Source organism: Excalfactoria chinensis, chromosome 24, assembly GCF_039878825.1.
Source record: "Excalfactoria chinensis isolate bCotChi1 chromosome 24, bCotChi1.hap2, whole genome shotgun sequence".
Classification (NCBI taxonomy): domain Eukaryota; kingdom Metazoa; phylum Chordata; class Aves; order Galliformes; family Phasianidae; genus Excalfactoria; species Excalfactoria chinensis.
This window is the reverse complement of record NC_092848.1, coordinates 4,193,185-4,213,612: the sequence shown is the minus strand read 5'-3', so window position 1 is coordinate 4,213,612 and position 20,428 is coordinate 4,193,185. Positions and strand designations below refer to the sequence as shown.

At 49.2% G+C, this 20,428-nt stretch overlaps 1 protein-coding gene and 1 pseudogene across 1 annotated transcript; both read left to right on the top strand.

Moving 5' to 3' along the window:
- The first annotated feature begins 3,315 nt into the window (after positions 1-3,315).
- On the top strand, positions 3,316-3,618 carry LOC140262178 (feather keratin Cos1-1/Cos1-3/Cos2-1-like). The gene has a single exon (XM_072356365.1). The coding sequence runs from the start codon at positions 3,316-3,318 to the stop codon at positions 3,616-3,618; it is 303 nt and encodes a 100-aa protein (XP_072212466.1).
- A 3,448-nt stretch (positions 3,619-7,066) lies between these two features.
- On the top strand, positions 7,067-9,916 carry LOC140262177 (feather keratin Cos1-1/Cos1-3/Cos2-1-like; annotated as a pseudogene).
- The last annotated feature ends 10,512 nt before the right edge of the window (positions 9,917-20,428 follow it).

Sequence of the window (20,428 nt, the reverse complement as noted above, 5' to 3'; positions counted from 1 at the left end):
AAAGTGCGGTCCCACCTGCAGCTCCCAGGAGCACCGCGGCCAACCCCCCAGCCCCGCGGAAGTCACACCGCATTCCGCCGTTCTGCCGGCCGTACCGCGCTGCCTCCGCCAGCCCCGGCTCTGCTCCTCCCGCGGAACCGCCTCCCCTCCTCCTCCGCCAGCTCCACCAGTGCGCTGCGCTCTGCGCCAGCTTCATTCGGGCTTGATTCGGGCTGCGAGTGCTGAGCGACTGTTCTCTGGTAGCGCTGTTCGGGCTCTGTGTGTCCCGCAGCGTAGCCCGGGGGCGGATGCGTAAGAGGAGAGCTGAGGGACTGCTGTGAATGCTCTTTCGGAGCAGAAGAACCAGCCACCCGTTTACAGAGTCCCCCGCGACATGAGCAGGAGAGAGGAGAGAGAGACGGGAAAAGACGGATAGGCAAGGGCGATGCGGCCGACCCCTGGTGCCCCGCTTGTACCCGGCGCTGCCGCAAATCCGCAAACCTGGCAGCGGGAACGGGTCGTGTGCTGCTGGACGGAAATGCGGCACCCCGAGAGTTTCACGAGCTCCGAGTCCATCAGGCTGTTGCTACTGCCCGTGGTACTGATGTCACTGATCGAGGAGCCAGAGGAAGGCCGGCAGAGGCGCCGGGTCATGCGGCTGGGAATGCGGAGCAACAGGATTTGAATGCGTAGGAGAGTCTGAGAGAGAGCCTGGAGGCACGGTTACAGATTCCCTGACGGGATCAGCCGGATCTAAAGCTAAGCCCGGATCACAGGGATATCCACACCATAAAATCTCATTTCAGGAAAATTCAGAAAATCCATCCCCGACTCCAGCTGCACGTGCTGAACCCTACATCTCACACAGTATTGGCTGTACACCCTGGTGGTTATGGGGATAAAAATTGTGCCTGCCACATCTAGTTGGGGTTCAAGACCTGCATGTATTCCATTAGAATCGTGGACCCCTCTTCTTGTAGCAGCACACAGCACGTGGCAGGGACATCTTCAGCCCCAGTCTGATTCCACTATTTGACACCAAACCACTCATGCCACTCTGCCCAGTAACTGGTAATTTGTCCATCCAGTGTGCACAAGACTGAGTGAGATGGTGCAGAGTTAAGAAATGATTCATAAGAGGAGAGAAAAATCTGTTGGGATCAAATATGTGGTTCAACTTGATGTGCGGGGCACCGGTTGCACAGCACCCTATCACTCCCCAAGTGTTCATCCCTTTCTCTGTATGTCCCAAGGTACGATTCTATAGGCCTGTCTCACACCAGTCCCTGTCTGTGTCCTGATTCACAGCTGCAACTCTTGCAAAGGCCAGGCTTGTCTTCCTGGAGGTTGCCTGGAGATTGCTTGATTCCTCATCAGCTGTTGTGATTGGTGACATTTATTTCTTCCTAACATTTGCATTGCCTTTCTGTACACAGGCTTAAGGAAATACTTCATCTCAATCCTCTTGTGTCCTGGCTCCATTACAACACATTGTTTTTTATGTATTTCATGAAATCTCTTGAAAAATGGGAAATGTGATGTGATGGAAGCACAAGTGGAGAATGCCTTCTGATGAGTGAAAGGAGAGGGAAGAGAAAGAACTATGAAGATGATGCCAGTGTCAGAATATATGATGAAAGGCAGAGCATTTTGGACAACGAGGATCAGAACAATCAAGTTCCTGTCCTAAAGCCTTCACAAGTTCCTGCATCCCAACCTTCACCTCCACATGATCCATTGTTGTGGTAGTCTCGTGTAGCTAAGGAAGAAAGGCAATGTTTGTTGTCAGGGGATAAGGTGAGAACATGAAGGGGGACTTCCATCCTCTGGAGAGATGGAGAGATGTGGATTTGATAGAAGGTGCACTGAGTGGAGAAGCAATTGGTTGGATGGTTACATTTGAGAGGAACTGTCTACTCTGGCTTCTCTGACAACGTCTGGTGTCTACCATGACTCTCTTCTACTCACTTTTAACATCTGTTCTGTTTACAGTCCCTTTTTCTCAAAGATCTCTTTTAGCCAGATCTACAACGAGTCTGGACTGACCTACTTTTGATTTTTTGCACCCTCTTTGATGCAGTCTTAAGGAAACTGTCCTGTGACTGCCAGGCAGATTTATCTTCTGAACAGAAAATGGAAAAGGAACAGTCAAGTCTTCTGGGAGCTGTAGTTCATTCTTCTCTTCTGTGACAGATAACGGAACTATCAACAATCCATGGAACTCCAGAATTAACTCTTTAACTCCCAGTGCACTAGACGATGCTATGATGTGGAACACTGATAACAAAATCCATACAAGCATGACAGCCCCACTACACTGTAACAGACTGACTTTGCTTTCCTCCTCCAGACCTGATCAGCACTTGAGTTGAGTCATTGGCCTCACCAGTGCAATTCTACACAATATGCCGTTGAGTCTTTAATCACAGCACTTCAAAGAAACCTTCATTAGAGAATGGGCACAGTGGAAATCTGGAAATGAAAAGGTAGCACTGCAGGAAACTAAAATCAGCCCATATAATGAGAAGGGATAGCTCACATTCAAGGTTAGCTAGTCAGAGAATTCCGGCCTGCATCAACCTTACCTCTGGAGCTACAGCAGTGTAGGACCAGTATAAAAGACAGCCCAGTTCCCAACTCTGCCATCCACTTCTCTTGCTTTCTCCTCATTGGGAACCAGGTAAGTGTGATGTCCTCTTGTTGGGGTACTAAGTTGTCTTTGTAAGGATTTATGAGTGCATACAGTAGTTCTGAGTAGATGGAGTGTTCTAGGATAGCTGAGTTAGGCCTGTTGGTTTAAGAGTTAGTGGGCAGGGGGTTTAGGTAGGTGTGTGTATAGGTTCTCTCACGTGCATCAGGTTTTGCATAGTGGGTGTACGCGTCTGCACAGGATTTATGATGTTATATAAGAAGTGTGATGCAGCAGTAATTGAGAGAAGACATCAAGGCATCCATTTTTATGTCTCTCTTCCCTGGACGGTCAAGGTCCTGGGATAAGTTGGGTTAATTGTTGGTTGCGTCACCCTCTCTCCTGCTCTTGCCTCAATGAAATGTTATCAGATGGTTGAGTTCTATGCTATGGGAGACCACGGAGGAGATAATGTCAGCTCAGAGTGCTTGGAACACAGCTTACATGGCTTTAGATTGATGCTCACAAAGAGTCTGTCTGGGTCAGACAGCTCATTTCAGGACGTGACATCTGACTTTTTCAGCCTTCTACTTCCTTAGTAGTTGCCATGGCTGCTCCGTGAGAGGCTACCCAGGCTGTTCCTCACATACCATCATGCTCTACTTCCTTCTCTTCCTCTCTCCCAGGTATACCTTCTGTCCCAAGACATGTCCTGCTACACCCAGTGTGTGCCTTGCCGGCCCTGTGGCCCGACCCCTCTGGCCAGCAGCTGCAATGAGCCCTGTGTCAGGCAGTGCCAGAACTCCACCATCGTCATTGAGCCCTCTCCTGTGGTGGTGACCCTGCCCGGACCCATTCTCAGCTCCTTCCCACAGAACACTGTTGTGGGATCCTCCACCTCCGCTGCTGTTGGCAGCATCCTCAGCTCTGAGGGTGTGCCCATCTCCTCTGGAGGCTTTGACTTGTCTGGCTTTGGCAGCCGCTACTGTGGCAGAAGGTGCCTGCCCTGATAAAGCCACTGGCCATGATCCTGGAGAAATTCATCCATAAACGATGAACAAGGTGCTGGATCAAGAAGGAATCTTCAAGCCACTGCTTTCAGAATACCAGAACATACTCAGTTACCCTAGGAAATGCTGGCAGGAGGGGCAATCCTGGACTTTCAGAAAACATGGCTCATGTCTCTTTTTTATTTTTATTTTTATTTTTTTTTTGCCTCATTCTAACACCTTTACTCCTTTTTCTCTTTTCTTATATTATTTTTCCCTTCCATTCTGCTCCTATGTGGATCCATAGAATCATCCCTTTCCTTCCAAAAAGGCAGGTACTAGCTTTGAGGGAGCTCAAACGTGGGACTGGGTGAGTCCTGCACTGTGAAGCCCCTGCCCAGTGTGATCTCATTTTCCTGTAAATATATTCATTAAAGATTTCTGCATCTCATTTGAGCTTTTGATTTTTCTTTCCACCTTGCATGGCTTCTAGAACTGCCCAGGAAATATGGCTTTGCTCTTGGTATATATTAGAGGAGCTTTTATTGAGACCCTTCTCTATTCCCAGATGAATGGGAGATTATGACACACTGCAGAGGCTGCTGTCTTGTGCACTGTTCCTTGCAGCTGGAGATCTCTCTGCCTATGGCAGAACAAGGTCGGACATGTCTTGCAATGTTTCCACCTATAACTCAGCCCAAAGGTTATTTGTAGGGACAACACAACCCCTGCTCTGCTCATATAAAAAGGCACAGCTGTGTGGAAGGCCATAGGTACAAGCCACTCTGCTGGCTCATAGAAACTGGGTTCCTTCTTCTATCATCAGTGTGGCACCAGGTTGGAAAGAGATGATAGCAGATGTAGTAGAACTGTGAGGACATTGCCGTGGTGTACAACAGAGCTTGTATTGTCATTCATGACATCTTGCTCACCTCAAACATAGATGTGTCTGACTGACAATGGCCTCAGTGCATCTCTGCTGTGTGTGCGGTGCTCATTTCTCTCGAGACCTCAGGGAGCTGCACTCTGGTCAGTATTGAGTTTGGTGGCCCTGCAGACAGCGCCCCCTGCGGACCCGGACGGCACTGTGCCCCCGCCACGCCCAAAGCCGTTCATGCCTGGCCACAGCCCTGGAGCTTCTTCCTGTGCTACCAACGCGCAGTAATACACCGCCGCGTCCCCGAGCCGGGGCCGGGCGAGCCACAGGGCGCTGGAGCGGCGGTCTTCCGACACCGACAGACATCCTGCCTGATCCGAAATCTCCCTGGAGCCTTTAAAAGCGCTGACGAGGAATGTGGGGCCTCGGCCCGGGAACTGACGGTACCAGTGGATGTACTCCTGGGTTCCTATGTTATGGTGTGAGCAAGTGATGTTGATGCCGGTGCCCTCGCTGGTCTCTACCAAAGGCTCCTGCTGCACCTGGGCTCTGCTCACAGCGACTGCTGAGAAGAAAAGAGGAAGGAAACTGAGAAAATGCATTTTCTCCGGATGAAATTTCACACTGGGGCAGAGAGATGCACGAGCTGGAAAATCAACCAACGATCCAGAAGCGTTCGCGCCACCCGACTCCGCAGGACCCAAAGTCTGGCTCCGCCTGCGGTAGCTCCGCGCACCCAGGAGCTCAGCGGCCGGCCCCGCCAGCCCCTCCCGGCACCGCCACAGCCCCCTATTCCGCCGCCCGCGCAGCGCTGTCCCCGCCAGCCCTGGCTCTCTGCTCCGCCCGCGGTGCCTCCTCCCCGTCACTGCCCCCAGTTCCGCCCCGCGGTTACTCGGAACTACCTCGCTGTCATTTGGATGTCCAGCAATGACATCTAAAGACATCTGCTATAAAACAGATCGTTGATGAAGGATTGCGTGGAGTGCAGTTGGCCAGTAGTTCCTTGATTTCCCTTTCTCAGTCTAGCTATGACTTCAACTGTCATCACAGAATCACAGAATCACAGAATTGTAGGGGTTGGAAGGGACCTCCAGAGATCACAGAGTCCAACCCCCCTGCTAAAGCAGATTCCCTACACCAGGTCGCACAGGTAGGCGTCCAAGTGGGACTTGAATGTCTACAGAGAAGGAGACTCCACAACCCCCCTGGGCAGTCTGTTCCAGTGCTCCCTCACCCTCACTCTAAAGAAGTTCTTGCGCACATTCACGAGGAACTTCCTGTGTTCCAGCTTAGGTCCGTTTCCCCTTGTCCTGTCCCCACATACCACTGAAAAGAGATTGGCCTTGCCACTATGGCCGTTACACCTCAGATATTTATAAACCTGGATTAGATTCCCTCTCAGTCATCATTTCTCAAGATTAAACAGACCCAGTTCACTTAGCCTTTCTTCACAGGGGAGATACTCCAGTCCCTTCACCACCTGTGGCCCTCTGCTGGACTCATTCCATGAGGTCCCTGTCTTTTTTGTACTGGGGAGCCCAGAACTGGACACAGAATTCCAGATGAGGCCTCACCAGGGCAGAGTAAAAGGGGAGGATCACCTCCCTCGACCTGCTGGCCAAGCTCTTTTTAATGCACCACAGAATGCCTTTTTGGCCACAATGGCACACTGCTGGCTCATGGCCAACCTGTCATACACCAGGATGCCCAGGTCACTCTCTGCAGAGCTCCTCTCCAGCAGGTCATCCCCCAGCCTGTACTGGCGCATGCAATTCTTCCTCCCTAGATATAAGATCCCTGAGGGATGACAGTGCTGCATCACAATGATATTACACAATCAAACGCCCTTGGATGCATTGCTCATCAGCTCAAGGACACAAGTATATCCAAGTTTCATGACTACTCATGAAAATGTAGGAAATAGAAACATTCATTATGTTAGACATTCACTTCTCATTATTTCCCCCATCTCAAGGTCCAGTTGATATACAATCTCCTTAGCTATCTTTTTGCTGCCATGATGGATACTTCTCTCACTATTCTTCCCTGGCAAGTTTTCACTTCAGGAGGAGCTGTGGTCTTCCTGACTGCATCCCTGCATCCTCTTTGCATGTCTGTGATTAAAAATAGAGCCTCTTCCGTGTTGCAGGATATCACCATCTTCCAGCCTCTAACATCTTGACTGCCTCTCTCTATGGCCTGTTTGCAATGGACTTCACCTGCCATGCCTTGGCAGCCAAGAGGTCCAACTGAACTTCAGAATGCATTACAAAGTCCACACCTAATTGGTCAATAAAACATTATTCTCCCACATTAGTTAACCTTGGTGTGTCTTTACCTGGAACATATTTGACTGCTCTGCACTACACAACGAAGGGTGATCAAGGTGCTTTAAAACGGCCAGAGGAGGGCAGCAGAGCTGATAGGGTGGCTGGTAGGCATATCCTTTGAGGAGAGCCTGAGGACACGTGGGCTCTGCAGTTTGGAGAACACAAAGCTTAGGGATGACCTCATTGCTCTCTGCAACTTCCTGAAGAGGGAATACAGAAAGGGAGGTTCTGGTCTCTTCTCCCTGTTATCTGGTGATAGGACATGTGGGGGAATGACACAAAACTGTACCAGGTCAGACAGTAGTGATGCTGTAAATCAGTTGATCATGAAACACTCAGAGATTCAAATTGGAGGGCTAGAAGCCTAGCATTATCTATTTTCTGTGCTGGATGCATGGGGGATAAGCCCCACCTTTCATGTGTATGTTGCATAAAATATCCTCAGCCTATATTCATTACTTCTGTAACATAGGCAAACATTTTCCTGTACAGTACAAAGATATTCCATACTTCCCCATAAAATCATTAATGTAGGGTTCTGCCTTGTTGCACATGTTCAGACATTTTGGGGTGGTGGTCCCACAGCCCTCTGGATGAAGTCAGTACTCTTACTCCCTGTGCCCACTGCTTGAATCACATCTTCCCCTATGCTCAGTTAGCTCTTGGCCTTGATTACGTAATGCTTCCTTACACAAATTGAGCTGGTTCAAAGCAGATCTCCCCTTGTCCACTTGATACAAGCAGTTCAGTATACCATAGTTATCTAGTTGGTACAAGGGCACAGATTTTTTCTGTTTTCTCAGCAAAATCCAGAGTATCCATCAATGAGCATTAGCAAGCTTAACACTACTGCCACAACTGGTATCACTAGGATAAAAAGAGTTTAATGTGAAGATGGTCAAACACTGGAACAGGCTTTCTAAAGATGTGGATGATGCCCCATGCCTATCTGTGTTGACCGACATTTTTATAATGCTTTCATGAATATGCTTTTCCTTGTGGTTAATCACAGATCACAGAATCACAGAATGACCCGGGTTGGAAGGGACCTCAAGGATCATGTAGTTCCAACCCCCCTGCCTAGCAGGGCCACCAAACATACGCCTTTACTAGATCAGGTTGCCCAGAGCCCCGTCCAACCTGGTCTTGAACACCTCCAAGGACGGGGCATCCACAACCTCCCTGGGCAGCCTGTTCCAGGACCTAACCACTCTCCTAGTAAAGAACTTCCCCCTAACATCCAACCTAAATCTTCCCTCTTTTAACTTAAAACCATTTCCCCTAGTTCTGCTATTATCAGCCCTTTCGAAGAGTTTGCTCCCCTCCTGGGAGTAAGTTCCCTTCAGGTATTGAAAGGCTGCAATGAGGTCACCCCGCAACCTTCTCTTCTCCAGGCTGAACAAACCCAACTCCCTCAGCCTGTCCTCATAGGGGAGGTGCTCCAGCCCCCTGATCGTCTTCGTGGCCCTCCTCTGGACCCTTTCCAAAATCTCCATATCTTTTTTGTACTGAGGGCTCCACACCTGGACACAGTACTCCAGATGGGGCCTCACAAGAGCAGAGTAGAGAGGGACAATCACCTCCCTATCCCTGCTGACCACCCCTCTCCTGATGGAGCCCAGGATCCCATTTGCCTTCCGGGCTGCCAGAGCGCACTGCTGGCTCATGTTAAGTTTCTCATCTATTAGGACCCCTAGGTCTTTCTCTGCCGAGCTGCTCTCAAGGACAACTCCTCCCAGCCTGTACAAGTGCCTGGGAATGCTAATGAGGTCTGGTAGTTGAACCTGAAGATGCCTTCCAGGTCATCTTCTCTGCATTAGCTTTGTTAGCAGGAAGACGGAGATTAGCAGAATCTATTGGGATCCTGAATTGCCCCTGATGTGACCAGAACACTTGTTGCTATGTGGGCCACACAAATCACACTACCACTCACCTGCTCATTCACACCCGTGTGGAATCATGCAAACCTCTGTACCCACAGGCATTTGCATAAATCCAGCACACAGTCTCTGTTGTTTCACACCAATACACTAAAAATTACTGCACTGATCTCATTTCCCTTTGCTGGATCTTCCAGTATGTGAATGGAGTGTTCTACCCACACTGATGTGTGTTGCCTGGAAATGCTTGGGTTTTTCATCCTGCCAACTAAAATATGGGAATGGGAATGTCATAAATGTCATTCGTGAGGAATGGGAGTGACATAAATTGGGATATGAAAAGTTCAGGAAACCAATACATAGGTCATATCATTAGCTGGGATGTTTTACATTCAAGAGGAGCTTGTCAGCAAATAATCACTACTGCAAGTTGTGCCTCTGGAAATGGGGCAGCTTCGGTCCATTATAAAATGCAGCCCAGCTCCTTGCTGCCTTATCCACTTCTCTCACCTCCTCCTTCTTGGGAACCAGGTGAGTGTGAAACCCCTTCTTGTACTCTTTGTTCTCCGAACAAAGCTCTGAGCTCAGCAGAACTTTCAGCTTTTATAAACTCTATTCCATGCCTGGTTCTACTTATCATGAGAGAGGAAATTAGGGAGAATGTTTGTCAAGGGAGGACGGTGGGCCTGTAAGGAGGTAACTTGTGGGCTAGGGTCTAGGCAATGCTTGTATAGCTCCCAGAGGCTTTTACTGGGCTCTGTCAGGATGAGAACAAGAATCCCTTGCGCATTCCTGAACTGTCTTCATATCCCACCACTGCATGTGCTTTGATTCCTTCACAGCATGATCATAGGCTGCTCCTCATGTGTGCTCATGTTCTGCTTTCACCCTGCCCCCTCTCCCAGGTGTACCTCCATCCCTGAGACATGTCCTGCTGTGACCAGTGCCAGCCATGCCAGCCCTGCGGCCCGACTCCTCTGGCCAGCAGCTGCAATGAGCCCTGTGTCAGGCAGTGCCAGAACTCCACCATTGTCATCCAGCCCTCTCCTGTGGTGGTGACCCTGCCCGGACCCATCCTCAGCTCCTTCCCACAGAACACCGCTGTCGGATCCTCCACCTCTGCTGCTGTTGGCAGTATCCTCAGCTGTGAGGGAGTGCCCATCACCTCAGGGGGCCTTGACCTCTCCTGCATTTCCAACCGCTACTGTGGCAGAAGGTGCAACCCCTGCTAAAGGTGGTGCAGACAAGGACTCCCAGGAATTCTGAACATGGCAATGGACAGAGGAAGAAATGTGCTGCTGTTTTTGCTCTGCAAGTCAGACATATGGAGGCAGCATTTTGGCTCTCTGTCAACATGGAGAAAGTCTACTGATACTCCTTATTACTCACTCTTTCTATCTAATATCATTTCTGTTCTTTTCCCTTTAGACACCTTTGTTGTAACCCCCTAAAATGAGCCCTGAGTGACCTGCTCATCTCTCAAATAAGCTGGGCTGGAAGATACAGCTCATTGACACTGCGGACATAGGAAATGGGAACAGAATCATGTCTGCTCCTGCTGTTCACCGCCCTCAGATCCTCTGCTTGAAGTGACAACATTTCTCTCTTCAGACTCATTAAACACTTTCTGCATCCCTCAGTGTTTCCTTCTGTGTTGGTGTGGATTTTTTTCCCCTACATCCGTAGAGATGGCCAAAGGATAAAGCAATGCCTTTGGTGATAGCAAGCTTGGGAGACTCCATCACTCCTCAGGTTATTGGAGGTCAGGGCACACTGCAGATGTTCATCTTTCAAGCATACTCTCTTGAAGGAGAGGAAGACATTGCTAGATGATCCTCCACCACCAATTACCATCAGTCCCTGCCTTCCTGTTTTTCTCCCTACACAGATCTCCTTGATCCTTGAGCATGTCAAGTGGATGGAAACCCTGACAAATGACATCTTCATGAGACGATCTCAGTTCATGGGGGAGGCTCAGAGAAGATAGAAGTTCCACAGACTCTGGAGAAATCTGTTCCTCTGGCCTTGGGAGGGGCAGTGCTGATGTTCCCACAAAGCCATCTAGAACTGGGAAGATATCATTTTCATGGGTCTATGTCTCTATTGTACGTTCCCATCACTTTGACTTGCCCATCACTGAGAGTATAGCTTCCCTGTATGGTCCTAGCAGCTGTCGCAGAGTTGCTGTCCCTGCCATACTTTTGCCAAATTGCCTATGCTCAAGGGCTTCCACAGGGTATTACTGCTACGAGCTACAGAGGGCCACACATTGGAGCTCCCAGTCCCTCTAAACTCAACACTGCCATGGTTGCAGGAAGGCCCAGGAGAGTGACTCATGTCCAAACACTCACAGCTTCTCAGTGGTGTCATGTCTTCACAGAATCACAGAATCACAGAATTGTAGGGGTTGGAAGGGACCTCTAGAGTGTGGAAGGGACCTCCAAATATGGAACAGTTCCCCTGGGGCTCAGGGTCTGGAAGACCCTCAAAGTGCCCCAACCTTACCCTTGTCCACTGAAGACTCCATTTGAGAGCAAATATCCCCAACTCCAGTGGGACATGGCAGTGAAAGTGTGACATGTTTCTGGACCCAACGGGATCTTTGTACTTCTCCCAGTCACCCAGGGCATGCACCAGCCAAATCCAGGTCTCACACTGGGGTGTCTTTCCCCAGGCACCAAGATCCTTTGATATTCCCTGAGCCCTGGGGCTGAAATTGTCGTTGTGACCCATGCAGTATCACTGCTCCCCACACAGACGCCTGAGACTTCATACATTAGCACATCCCGGGGATCTGTTTTGTTAGTGCTTTGGTTTCGCACAGATTCTGTTTGATGCCAGCAACATAGCAATGGCATCGAAAATCATTTCTACATAATATGAGGATGGCAGCATCTCTCCTCAGGACAGCTGTTGTGTCAGGCAGTGCTGGCTCAGGTGGGATCACAAGACAACGAGAATGAGAACAAAGCCCACCAGAGTTCATAAAGAATGTAACCATAAAGAATAGCTCTGTCCTGTTCCCCAGTCAGGGGCCTCTACACAGTAGCACGACCCTCCCTTTGCTGTGCTGCAGGTCTATGTCTCTATGGCCCAGCATACTGCACTCGTCCTGCCCTGCCTGGTTCCTTGTAGGTCCAGGGAAGTCAAGGGGTGGAGCTTTCAGGTAGGATAGTGCTGGAAATGGCCTTGGCCTCCAATTGAGGGAACCATGCTAAGATGGGAAGGACGGGAGAAGAATGTCTTCCGGTAAGTGAAATTAGAGGGAATAGAGAGAACAGTAGAGGCGATGCAGTTGTAGGAAACTGTCTTGGAAAGCACAGCATGAGGATAGGAGCCATGGAGCCAGGGGTAAGGGCAGACTGTACCCCAGAAGATGCCCGTCATCCCAGTAGAATCTGACTGTAATATTCCTGGTATTCATTCTGTACCCAGGCAAAAGGGACAATGTTGGAGGACACAAGTTGCTAGGAATGAAGGGCAGCCCTGGACTGCATATGGTATGGTGAGGACTTATGGGAGTCTTTCATCATGTGGAAAACATTCATGTGGAAGAATTACTACTGAAAAACCATGCCTTATCTCCTGTGCCCATCCCAATTCTGAGATTTCCACATAGAGCTGAAGCAGTGTAACAGCAACATTGCTTTCTCCAGGAAGTGTCACAACTGCGATGTTCACCCTGCTGGGAAATTGGGCAAATGTCAGAGAACAAAGAATCAATCTGCATTGGCCTTATGAGGAGCAGCTGAGGGAGCAGGGATTGTTCAGCCTGGAGAAGAGGAGGCTCAGGGGACCTTATTGCTCTCTATAACTTCCTGAAGAGAGGTTGTAGTGAGCTAGGGATTGGCCTCTTCTCTTGTGTAATTAGTGATAGAACTAGAGGCAATAGTTTCAAGCTGCGCCAGGGGAGATTCAGGCTGGACATTAGGAAGTATTACTTCTCAGAAAGGGATGTGAGGCACTGGAATGCACAGCCCAGGGAGGTGGTGGAGTCGCCGACCATGGGGGTGTTCAAGAAATGTTGGGGTGTTGTGTTGAGGGATATGATTTAGCTGGGAAGTATTGGTAAAGTTTGGACTGGATGATCTTCTAGGTTTTTTCCAACCTTGAAAAATTCTGTGATTCTGTGCATCAGACTGCAAAGCTCAGGTGACTTTCAGACCAGCTGCTTATAGCCCTCAGTGCACAGCACACAAATCACAATGCAGCATGTGATCTCTGCACAGCCCATGGAAAAACAGTGTTGTCCAGGAGTGTAAAGGAAGGGGAGTTCCAAGTCAGGACCTCTTCCATCATTTTTCATTCCTCTCAAGAAAAAGACATCAGCGCCTTCTGGAAGAGGATGTTGACCTGCAGATCTCTGTGTGCACAGGGGAAGCAGCACTGCCACGGGAGAGCTGAGGGCCCCTTCCCCAGAACTCCGCCTTGCACAGACTCAGCCCCTCCATCCCCGGGGTTGTTGCACAGCCAAGGAAGCTCCCTGCACCAGGGTGTCCTTCACAGCACAGAGGTACAAGGCGCTGTCAGAGAGCTCGACTTCTGCCAGCTGCAGGAGGCTGTATTTCGTGGTGGTGTTCAGCCACGTGGTGAAACGGCCATTGTGCTTGGGGCCTGGTGCTGCCTGATATGTGACCAGCTGTGGGGCTTGGCCTTTCTTCTGCTGGTACCAAAACAAGCCATAAAAGTTGGAGGTCTGGTATGTGCAGGTGGACTGTAAGGTGTTTCCCTCCTCCACTGTGACTTGTCCTTCTTGCTGGGTGACAATGGTCTGCCCCACGACATCTTGAAGAAGAAATCAAAGGTGAGTAGCTCTGCAGCAAAGGCTCTGGGCTGACAACACTGTGTGGGCACAAAACAGAGAGATAGAAGACTGGCTGTCCTTTTTCCTGCAGAAAAGTATTGAGGCCTAGGCAAGGTGGATTAAATCCAGAAGGAGATTTGAGCTTGTAGGCCAGATCAGGTTCTGTGCTCTGTTCCCGCTGAGAGCAACAGGGAGCAACATGTCCTGGTTCTGCAGGTTGAAGGACCCATGGAGCTACTGGGAAAAGATGCATCCTGCTTCCTCATCCCTATCCTCTTGGAGAGCTCCTAAGTCCCTTATTGTATACAAAGATGAGCCGAAGATTGACAAGTGCGATCTCTGGCTACGTTGGAATCCAAGAGAACACGGAAAGCCATGGTCAGTATGCACCAGGCAACATCCACTTAATGCTGATGGGATTAAATGTTTCATGTTACTCTTGTGACTTTGACAATATCTGCTTCTTTCTATGGAAAAGACTGAAATGTAGGACTAAGGGGATGGCTGCGATCTCTGTGGGTGGCAGGAGGTGGGTCAGAAGAGAAAGGAAGAAAAAGAAAAAAGAGAAGAGAAAAGCAAGAGAGAGTCCTGAGGTCTCACTATCTTCCCTCATCACTTTGGACAACAGCAGAATCTAGAGAGAACTGGTAAAAAACCACAACTGTACATCAATATTTGCCCAAGGTTTTTTGTAAGTGAGGAGCTGTTTACCACAAAGACTTGGTGAGGCTGGTGAGCGCTTCCTGAGGAGAAGATGGATGCCTTGATTAAAAGCCAGCACTTACCCAGCAGTTGTCCCAGGAAGGCAGTGAGGACGAGATAGCTGCGGTACATGCTGAGACCGACCCTCCTGTTTGCTGAGTGAGAAAGAGGCAGAAAACCACCTCCCAGCCCAAGATGACAGAGCTGCCGGAAATGACTCTGCTGGCTCCACAGGCAGGGTGCTCACTGCCATTAGCAACACCCACAGGTAACACCACTATTTCTCTTATAATCCTTAAGCACAGAGCAAAGCCCTATTCCTCCTCTCTGGCTAACGAGGATTGTAGTTCCCCAGTGGAAGTACATACTTTCACCCACTGGCTTCTCAAGGACTCTCACAATCGCACAGCCACATCCAATGCACCTGCCTGGAGCCTGGCTTCTCCTACACTGCTTGTGGCTCTCCTCCTTTGCTTAGGATAGGCCATTCTGTTGTTCACTGGCAATCAGATGTGGGCAGTCACCCACTCCTCTCACACACATCCCCCCATTTCTGCTGATCCCTCAGATATTAAATGGGATCACAGCCTGCCAAACCTCCACTCCCAGGCTTTGTGATTCCTTTCCCAACTCTGTCCCAGACTTTAATACTCTTTCTTCCCAGTCACTGATTTACTCCTGATGTGCTTTGGATGTGGTTTTGCTCTCTGGCAGCCAGATCTCTACTGCAGAGCAGTCTCTGCATCTACTGGCTTAGACCTTGGTGCACTCCCACAGGAGAAAGAGAGCACAGTTTCAACGTTGCAAACAAAAAGTCAGGAATTAAGAAGAAGACAGGATGTACTATGGTGGTCAGTTACAGGGCTTATCCCTGAAGGTGTACTGATTGGAAATTTTTGTTCTCCTTCCTGTGCAGTGCATCTTGTTTTTCCTTCCTACAACCCATTTTGTGACACCTTTGACCTTTCCCTAAACATTCCTTAATATGCATGAATAGCCCCACAAGTCCCTCAAGAGCATTCTCCATCTTTCTTTTCATCTTGTCACTTGTCACTCACAAAACTCAGTCACTCACTTCTAATCTAACAGGAGTGGTTCCCTAATGGCACCAGTTAGGTGCTGAAGAGTTCTGGTCTCCCTCCTTGTCTCCCTTATGCTTACATTTTTGGTTTGCTCTATGCTTTGTCACTGCCCCTTTTAATTGTACTTCCCTTGGAACTGAGAAGGGACTTGACTCTCAGCCAGCATGAACCAGTAGCCCTCACAACCAACACACCTTACAGTAGCCTCTACTGAACCTACACCTCACCTGCAGGGGCCCTAAATCCTGTCACATCATCTGGTGGTTTTAAAGAATAGCCACTGTAGGGACTGCTTGAATGTGTCTGCGACCTCGACATGCTGTACTCATGAAGGTGTGCAGCTGGAAGGCCTTACTCCGGAGGATGCCGAGCAGTGCAAGGGACATGTTCATGTCAGTAATGTCAGCTCGGGAGGCCCCAGCCGGAGGTGCTGCATCGCCCCCTGCGGGCACGGACGGCACTGTGCCCCCGCCATGCACAAAGCGGTTCATGCCCGGCCGCAGCCCCGGCTTCGCTTCCCGTGGGTCCACGGCGCAGTAATACACCGCCGCGTCCCCGAGCCGGGGCCTGGAGAGCCACAGGGCGCTGGAGCGGCGGTCCGCCGACACCGACAGCCGCCCCAACGGGTCCGGCACTTCCTTGGAGCCTGTAACAGCGCTGACGAGGAATGCGGGGCCTCGGCCCGGGAGCTGTCGGTACCAGTGGATGGCTTGGGGCATGTTTGGGTGTGAGCAGGTGATGTTGATGCCGGTGCCCTCGCTGGTCTCTACTGAAGGCTCCTGCTGCACCTGGGCTCTGCACGCAGCCAATGCTGAAAAGAAAATAAACACCAAGCTCAGGAAATCCCTTCACTGTAAAAGAAATGTTATGCAGTGGAGAAAATAAAAGTTCACAGAGATGAATATTTTCTGAGTAGATGGAAAATCTCACTAACTTGTTGTCTGGCGAAAAAAAAATAAGCTGAAATATGTTTATAGAGGTTCCAAACCAGAAAGAGCAAGGGGTGAGAGCGGAAGTCGGTGCGGGAAGCAGTAGTGTAGGGAGGGAATTTTTAAGGAGCGCAAGGAGAAAGGGCAGACAGGTGGAAAAGGAGGGCTGCGCTCTCCGGTCTGAATGCAGCCGGGTGGAAAGAGAAGGTCATAATGTCGGAAAGAACATCCCAGCAGTCCCGCGCACCAAGGAGAACCACGGTCAGCCCCGCGGCCCGGCACTGCCACATCCCGCCGCTCCACCGCCCGCTCCGCGCTGCCCAGCCAGCCCCTGCTCAGCTCGACCTGCGGCGCATCTTCACCTCCGCCGCCGCCAGCTCCGCCCTGGGGCTGCGCCCTGCGCCGGCGTCACTCGCGGTTGCTCCGAGCTGCGAGTGTTGGGCTCCTGTTGGTAGCGGGGTTTGGGCTCTGCATGTCCTACAGCGTAGGCTGGGCACTGCGGTGTAGGCGGAGAGCTGAGGAAAGGCTGCGAAAGCTCCTTCGGTACAGGAGGAAGCACCTGCTCGCCTACAGCGTCCCCAGCGAGAAGGGCAGCCGAGAGCTCAGAGGCATGGGACGGCTCGGGGAGCGCGACGCTTCTGAGCCTTTGTGGCCCGTCTGTGCCCGGAGCTGCGGGAATGGTTCGTGTGCTGCTGCCCGGGAACGCGGCACCCCGAGAGCTCCCCGAGCTCCGGGTTCCGCAGGCTGCTGCTTCCACTTGGTGCTGATGTCGCTGCTCGAGGAGGCCCGGAAAAGCCGGCAGTGTCACCGAGACGGGCGGCTGGGAATGTGGAGCAACAGGCTTTGACTTCTGCTTTTCGACCTCTGTTCTGCTAGTGAGACGGGACACTCCATATATCCTATGTGTATGTATGTGTGTGTATATATGCTTATAAGGCACTTCTTCCAGTCATGTAGAGCATTAATGGAAAATCAATGACTACTGGTCCAGCACTCATCCCTGAGAAACCCCTTAATAGATTCCTGTCCCCAGCTGTACTCTGAGTAGCAGTCGCAACAGTTAGAACCCAGCAGATCATCTAGTTTTCCAACTACATTATGCATTAACTCAAGTCATAACTCACCTATTTTTTGTGTGAGGACTATACAACAGGCAGTGATTTCATGCCAAAATATAGGCATATAACATTCAGCATCCTTGATTTTTTCACTGTCTCCTGAGTAGTGTACAAAATGAACTGATGTCACTTAGACATTATTTGCCCTCTGCACAAACATGCTAGCTGGTGCTTATTTCTGTGATGTTTTATGCTTTTAGCAACGGCATCTGGATATATTTCCTCTGAAGCACTGTGGGAGGGAATGAAGGTAATACAGTTGACATGTTGTTGCCTGCATCCTCTTTCTTTCCCCTCTGAAGATGGATGTGATCCCTGTTTTTTGTTACGTTTTGTTTTGTGCTTTTATTTTTTTAGCTAGGACAGCCATTGAGAGGTGACAGAGAGCAGCCTCACAATGGCATCACCCAACCAAACACCACTGGATGCATCCCACCTCATTTCATGGACACTAGTATGTTCAACTGGAACAAGTTTTCCATAAGGATTTCTCCCTTACAGGAAATAGTGTTCCACTCTCCAAAATTCTGTGAAGAAATTCAGGGAACTGGGAGGCCTGAAGACAAGCCTTACCCCTGGGAATGGAGGAAAGGGAAACATTCAGTATTTCATTGCTTTCCATTTAGTTTCTCAGAGAGTCAGTGAAGAGAAGGAAGTGTAGTGGGAGCCTTGCTGCAGATGTTGAAGATGTTGAAGGTGTTGACCATGACTAGAAAAGTCTTCTATGTTGGGCCTTGCATTTTGGAATTGAGAAACCTTTCCTTTATTCCTGACAAAATTCAGGAATGGAATCAGACAGAATGCACCATGCCAGGCTGTGCTCCATGTGCCAGAGGGTATAATGGCAGAAGTAGAGATCCATCAATGAAGGAAAAGATAGAGCTCCATGTGGACAGGTTCTGTGCAGTGTGACTTGGGTAAATTCACTGGCTCTTCCTGAAACTGAAGAAAGATGGGGTTCCCAGCACCAGAAGGAAGTTAGGATGTGTTTGTTGTCTCTAGGCCTCTTCCTACTCTGTCTTAATAAATCCAACACTTAATTTCACACTGTGTTTACGTTCCTTTCTCTGGGGATCAGGAAAAGATCCCGCACTACTCTGCACTACTCTAATCCTACTTTGATCTCTGGGGCAGAAAAGAAAGAGGCAAAAGAGGCCAGAAGGATTGTCCTGGGAACAGTTTGAGGTGGAATAAGGTCACATTCCAGAGCTGTGCCACTTGCCAGAAAGCCCCCAAGGAGTGATTCAGCATGACACCATTTGCCTTTGCAGAATTCTTCCAGCACAAGAGCTGAATCTTCAGTCCAGATGGATTTGTATTGCCCAGAAATACTTGAGTCTCCTTTCTAGCCACTCCTAAGTTGCCTTCAGCAAGGACTGAACATAGCATAAAGCCAGAAATGAAATTGAACAGCATAGGAAAACAACTTGAGGCCTATGTCTGCAATGTTTTGCACTGAAGTGGAGCTTCTCAGAAAATATTATTGCTGTCTTTTCTCCTCAGTGATCTCTGTTAGAACCCCTCAAAACCAGCCTGAAGCGACCTCCTTTCCCCTCTACACTTCTTGGCCAGGAAATGAGGGCCCTGTGGCAACACTGCTGTAGGAATGAATCTTGTTTCTTCCTGCTGCACCCCACACTCTTCGAGTGATTTTATTTCCTTCTTCAGATTCATTGAACATATGCTGTAACCCTTAGTATGTCCTTCCCTTCTTCTGTGGAAGAAGAGTGGCTTCTACTATGTCCGACAATGATGGCAAAAGATAACTGGACATAGCAGTGGTACTCTCTGGATGATAAAAACAAGTACAAGTAATGTATTCAAAGGAAAGCTTAAATTTGGCAACTGCCAAACCATTTTGTCTAGGCATATTTTTTTAATTGAATGATTTCCAAAGGATAGCAAGTGTGCTTTTTGCCCTGTGGGGTGATGTAAATTGTTACTGGAATTTCCCTGCATTCCCATGGGCTACGTGTGTCTGCAACCAGATCTTTTGCACTTCAGCCAAGCCTCAACAGTGCAGAAGGGCTGCTGCTGGAGGGTATCTGGTGGGGTTGAATATGGAAAATGATGGCAGGGCTGGATTTCAACAGTGATGCATGTGAGTGTGCTGCAATCCCAGCACTCTTCAGCACAGTGCCTTTCTTGACCAAGTTGTCCCCAAGATGAGAGAATCCACAGGTTCCCTGTGTCTTGACTTTCTTGCCGTTTTCCACCTCAAAACCTGCACTCACACCTTCAGACAGGCCACTCCTGGTCCTTTTTTTTCGTTAAAAAAGCCACAGTGTCCACAGATCATCTAATCACCTGTGAAATGCAGGGAATTAGGGAATCATAGCATAATCTGAGGTAGAGCAAACACACAAAAGTCTGTGACTCCATCACCTTTCTCCACATAGGCTTAAGGAAAGCTAAATCACAATCCTCTTGAGTCCGATCTCATTTCTAACAGCTTGTTTTTCGTCTCTTTCATTTAACCTACTAAAAAATGGGAATCGTGTTGTGATGCAAGCACAATTGAAAAATATCTTCTGGTGAGTAAAAGGAGAGGGAGCAGGGAGAACTATGAAGATAATGCTGATGTCAGAACATATGATGAAAAGCAGGGCATTTTGTAAAATGAGGATGAGAACAATCAAGTTCCTGTCCTAAAGACCAGGCTACAAACTGACCAGAAATACAGGCGAAATGGACAGTGATATACCTGGAGATACGCAATATATATATGATATATATGTAAATGTGAAGCAAAGAGCAACACTGAGAAGACTAGACATTCCAGATTCCCAGATGACTGTGCATTTCACATGGAAATGATAATTCTCCCATATGACAAAAGAAATTCTCCACTTTTGTGAATAATGTTATACCGGATCTCCATGAAGATGAACTTGCTAAGGGAGATATAGAGTGGGATCCTCAGGTGCCTTTCACTTCACACACTGACAAAGGAGAAGTCGTTCTCATCAAGATTAGGAGAGGCATGGGAAAGATAATGACAAACAGGACCATGTGCCACCTGGGGTGGTCTGTTAAAGCCCAGAAGAATCAATTTGATCACTGATCTCCTGCTCTCTTTTGTCATGGTTCTTTTTCTGGTTCACTGCTG